Source organism: Trichogramma pretiosum, unplaced genomic scaffold (genome assembly GCF_000599845.2).
Source record: "Trichogramma pretiosum strain Unisexual culture from Peru unplaced genomic scaffold, Tpre_2.0 scaffold155, whole genome shotgun sequence".
NCBI classification, from domain to species: Eukaryota; Metazoa; Arthropoda; class Insecta; order Hymenoptera; family Trichogrammatidae; genus Trichogramma; species Trichogramma pretiosum.
The window spans coordinates 12,049-17,684 of NW_019640825.1; the positions used below are offsets into that span (position 1 = coordinate 12,049).

At 38.7% G+C, this 5,636-nt stretch overlaps 1 protein-coding gene across 1 annotated transcript; it reads right to left on the bottom strand.

Moving 5' to 3' along the window:
* Positions 1-3,539: 3,539 nt before the first annotated feature.
* Positions 3,540-5,329, bottom strand: LOC106652719 (zinc finger protein draculin-like). Its single transcript, XM_014371827.2, has 3 exons — positions 5,138-5,329; positions 4,997-5,069; positions 3,540-4,934 (listed from the first exon to the last, which is right to left on the bottom strand). Exons 1-3 carry the CDS (start codon positions 5,170-5,172, stop codon positions 3,681-3,683), a joined length of 1,362 nt encoding a protein of 453 aa, XP_014227313.2. The 5' UTR covers positions 5,173-5,329; the 3' UTR covers positions 3,540-3,680.
* Between the last annotated feature and the right edge of the window lie 307 nt (positions 5,330-5,636).

The following is a 5,636-nucleotide window of genomic DNA, read 5'->3' on the forward strand; positions in this document are numbered from 1 at the left end:
TATAAAAAAGCTAACTTCATAACTCTCGAAGTCCAGGTAAAATTTTGCTCCCACATGGTGTTGGCTATCGTTAAAAAATCTTCATTTTCCCAAGCCTCGATCTTAGATTCAGCTAACATGTTTAGATTTTTTTATAAAGTGAATGTAAATAAAAAAAATTCGCTATAATTTTTAGTTTTACTGAGTACTATGGTGTCAGATTAAAACATCGTAATATATACTGAATAAACATCAATAAATGTGGTATTGAGCATAAAATTTTCAAGTTAATTCAAACTTTAAAAATTGCACACCCTGCGGTTTTAATAAAGTTTCCCGAAAATTTTATTTTGTCGGGAATTTCCTGGTAGAAATGCTTAAAGTTTTACGACTAGTTTTTAACCAATGAAAAAGTTTCTCGGACATAAATAGGTCATTAGAAGTTCAAGTTTATTCATGTGTACACTGAACATATCCACATATTGACTGTAACTTATACAATTATTTTGACTTTGCCAATTGCAGATTTACTGAAATAAAGACACTAGCCATCTAGTGGTGGAAAGGGAAAACAGTATAAATCTATTTAAAGTAGTTGAAAACAGATACACATTTTTTAAAACTATTAAATTGTCACATAATCGAACAGAAAATTGCGAAATTATCTTCCGAATGATATCAAAATATATGCCTAAGACCCAATTTAGTGAAAATTTGTGTTTTCATTTTTGAAAAAACATTCATTTCAAAATTATGATAAACCTAAAGACCTGTGATTTTCTTTAACCAGGCCAGTATATCTATAAACTAACGAAAGCAAGGTTGATCAGAGTCGATAGTTCGATGCACACTCTGATCGCATAGGTCCCAGTCGCAGATCTCAAATTGTGCGTTCACATATTATCACGATACCACATCGAAATCAAAGTAATTTTTTTTATGTTTCGTTGACTCTAACCGTAGAGCTGCAAAACGTTTCATTCGCTCGATTCTTCGTCCATTGACGCGTCGGAACAGGCCTCCACCTATTCCATCGCCGCCGAGCACTTGTAAACGCTCCCAGCGTCGAGCGCCTGATTTTTCACTCCAAGTTATCTTTCTATTCAATTACTCTCCGTGCGGCTTATAACGACCCTATCCCAACGAGCTCATAACTCGCGGGGCGATCGATTGAATTTTTATTATGCACATCGTCGTGCGCCTCCGTTGAGAAATTTTCATCGACTATATATACGAGGTCGTAAAAAATTTGTTGCGCGAAATAACAGCTCTCGTATATGCTCAACTGCGATCACGATGACATTGGTCTGCAATTCGCGCTCGGATTGTTGGTGGTAATTTTTTACGATAGCTGCGATATACGAAATCGATTATTCGCTCAACGTGTTTAGGATACGATAGGCAGTAAGAATATTTTTTGAGTTCGAGAATATCCTATCTTTACAATATAATTTAATCGACAGCAATCCGGATTAGTTGTAACTCATTTTTTTTCTTTTTTTTCGATACATAATAAATGAGACTTTACTAAAGTGTTATATTTATCGCGGTTTAGCTATATATCGCGGCACGTGTCAAGTCGCAGTCCACCGCGACGACGATTCTATCTTAGCGTTTAAAATTTTAATGCAACGCGAAAGTCACCTTATAAGCCGACCGGATTATTCACCGCGACGCATCGTAGAAAATAAAAAAAGTGAGAGCAAAAAGAAATCAAGAATGTCCTGATGATCTCTCGTTTAGTCACGTTCAGTTTAGGAAGTTAAAAAAGAGAAGAAAAGAGAGAGAGAGAGACTAAAAACACGAAAATGAGCTCGGGTGTGAAATAAAAGTATATACGAAAAAACACATAGAACGAGGCAGCTCGCTCGGGCGGATCGTCATAATTTTTGCCCAAAAAACTCGCAGTGCTCTGCAACAACACGGCACGCATCGTATCAATGACTCGCCCGAAAAATCTTATTTCTTAAAAACGCAACGTACGCTACATTATGTGTTAAAGCACTAGAGGCTTGTGAGAGTCGAGCGATGCTGCTGCGTGCACACATACACAGAAACACTAACAACGCCTAACGAAAAAAAAAAAAAAAAAAGAGAGAAAAAAGGGCAAAGCGTAATTACGAGTCTGTGCACTGCTGCTCCAGCCCCTTGTGCGCTATGCCATGCTCTGCTATGTGTGGGAGATTTTTCGTTCCTCACTCGCGGCGGTGTTGTATCTCTCTCTCTTTCTATATCTCCAGGGCCATTGCTCGGGTTCCACTCGCGCTGCTGCACGCGCTCGCGCGCGCGTTCGACTTTTTGAATTTTTAATGCCCGGCCTCGTGCGGCCTGGCGATATGCGCTCTGACGCGGGGATAAAATATAGTATACATAATAGGAGGACCCACGATGTATGTATGTGTGTGTGTGCGTGCACACGCGCGTGGAATTATCATGGGAATTTTTCGGGGCAAGTGAGAGTACGAGAGACGGGACAGAGAGAAATATTACATACGTAATACACTCGGACGTGCGTATGCACATATAACGTAAGCATGTGAGGCGGAGGCGGCGCAGACGTACACACGCACACACATACACACACACACATACACATACCTATCAGAGCGATATGAGGGTGGCTTAATTGGGCGAGTTTATAAGCGGAGTTGACGTTCTCGTAAGGGTATAATGGGACTGTACGCGAGAATGTCTGAGTGTATCGCCGTGTATACGTGTACGTATAACATTATGATGTTTGAGTTTCAATTTAGACTCCGAACTACTCTATATAGCTCGACTCGGGCTTTGTAATACGTATACGCTTGTGTTTCCGCGATGCGTTTGTGTATATATATATACATAATATAATATAGTCCTATATACACACGAATAATAGAAAGGACAGAGTCAGCAGCGAGAGATGCTGCGATTCTCGACCTCTTTGTGTTGTAGCAGCAGCAGCAACAGCAGCAACGAGTTGATTATAATTGCGCACGAGATATATCGTACATACAATATAGAATTTACGTATTATTATGTGTCTGCGAGCGCGCCGGGGCCGGGGGAGAGAAGCGTGATCACGACGAACGACGACTCAGGGGGTGATTACGCTTTAATGTCGTCTGCCGCTATTCCCTGGCGTATATAACGGCGTAGTTTATAATATACAAACAGACGCGCAATAACCATAATTGAGTGTAAATGAATTTTTGGCCCTCGGTCAGTGAAAGTCTATAGCGTCGAGCGCATGGAAGTGCAGCAGTAATTTAGAGAGGTATATATGCAGACCTAAAAATGTAGCACTTGGAAACGGCTTTTTGATTGGTCGAACAATTTTTAATTCGACTTGAGGAAGAAAATAGCGACATTTATGATGGGGAAAATTGAAATTTAAAACTGAGAACGAGTGAAAAAAAATTTTATCTAAGAAAAATTGAACTAAAAGTGTAGTTTCACTCGTTCTGCTGTTGATCAGTGTCAACATAAAACTGAATACTAGAATAGAGTCAATTAGCTCAGAATTATGAAGGATCAGAAAATACGTGATACGGTCCTTTTTTTATTAAAAATATGCTGCCTTTTATTATCATTTCTTTTAAACACAAGTCAGAAGAAATTCATCACATTATAAATAAAATTGTTTAAATCAGTCTTACAAAAAAATATATTGGATTGTACATAGGAATTATTTACATAATTGAAATATGAATTTTACAAATTTACGGGCTCAGGCGTGGGCAATGTGCCATTTCGATGTGAGCTTTGAGACTTCTTTTTTGTCCAAATACCTTGCCGCACGTTTCGCATGCATGTGTGATATCGTTATGCGACGATATAATATGTTTATTGAGAGTAGATCGATAATTATATTTTTTTTCACAAAAATCACATGCGTAGCTCTTGCCCTTATGCTGTGTATCAATGTGATCTTTGAGTTGACTCTTTTGCTTGTATGTCTTTTCGCATATATCGCATGCATATGTAATCCCAATATGTGTCTCTTTCATGTGTCTATTGAGATTGGCTTTTTGTTTATACATATTTCCACACATATCACATGTATATAAAATACCTTTATGCATCGATTCGATGTGGATTTTAAGATTACATCTTTGTGCGAATGTCTTTCGGCACATGTCGCATGTGTGTGTGATACCATTATGAGCCGCATCGATGTGAGCTTTAAGACTACTTTTTTGCGTGAATGTCTTTCGGCACATGTCGCATGTGTATGTGATACCATTATGAGCCGCATCGATGTGAATTTTAAGATAACTGTTTCTCGTGAATGTCTTTCGGCATGTGTCGCATGTGTGTGTGATACCATTATGAGTCGCATCGATGTGAGCTTTAAGACTACTGTTTCTCGTGAATGTCTTTCGGCATGTGTCGCAAGTAGGTTTGCTACCATTATGAGCTGCATCGATGTGAGCTTTAAGATGACCCTTAGTCGAGTATTTTTTTCCGCAAATATCACACGCCGGTGCCATACCCTTATGCGTCGAATTTACGTGGGTTTGAAGATTAGTTATACATTTGTAGGTCTTTTCGCATAAACCGCATGCGTGAGTTATTTTATTATGTACCGAATCGATGTGGCGTTTGAGATTCAGTTTTCGTTTGTACGTCTTTTCGCATGTGTCACAATTGTGGGTGTTGCCACTAACCACTGATCTACTTGCAACACTTTTTTTTTGATTTCGCTCGCTGAGTTCACAGTCTAAATTCGAATTTGATTCTTCCGCAACGTCACCAGAAAATTCCTGTTTCACTTCCTGTGCGCTTTCTACTTTGATTGTGCATCGAGCCTCACGACGATCGTCGTACTTCACATCTTGCGAGTGATTTTGCGAATAATCCTGCATCTTTTCTACTTTTAATAAATTTGCGTAAGGCTTCTGGTCCCTGCATTCGAGTTCGATTCGGATGTCGTCAAGTTCGTGCTTTGCGTCGTACTTCTGAAGCCCAAGACACTGTCAAAAATTAAAGGTGAACATTTTTCATTCAAAGCAACTACGTAATTATCAACACTTACTGGATTTTCTTGCAGAAACCCCATTTGGTAATCATTTTCGTCGAGCGGCTCGTCACGTGGCTCTTCTTTCACTCTGAAACAGTTGCAATATGATTTAATAACTTGTTAATTCATCTTTGATTCTCATAAAATAAAAATTACCTCGCCGTAAAGTCAAATTCACCACGGGATTCCATTTTTCAAACTTGGAATTTAGTTAATGACTGATCTCTGCGTGTGAGGAAATCACACATCGAACTCACTGACTTGAGTTCAATAATATTTACCAATCATGATACGAACATTCAAATTAATGTAAACAAAGCAATGTATTATAAGAGAATTTATCACTTTTCTACCAATAATATTTTCATCACGAAGAAATTTAAAAAATGTACAAAAAATGGTAGTTCGGCTAAAAATGAGCTAAGGAATATAAAAATAATATACCTTGCATTATGTACGAAAGAATGAGGTATATAACGGCGAGAGATGCTGCTGCCGCTGCATGTGCCCCGCGTATCGAATGTACAAATGTGTGTAGTACTCGGCACAATAGCTATTGTGCGTATAAATACGCTACATACTATGCGACTCTCGAAGATGCAACGTGTAAGAAAAAATTTTTCTCTCTCTCCCTCTCTGTTTATGCGCTATATTA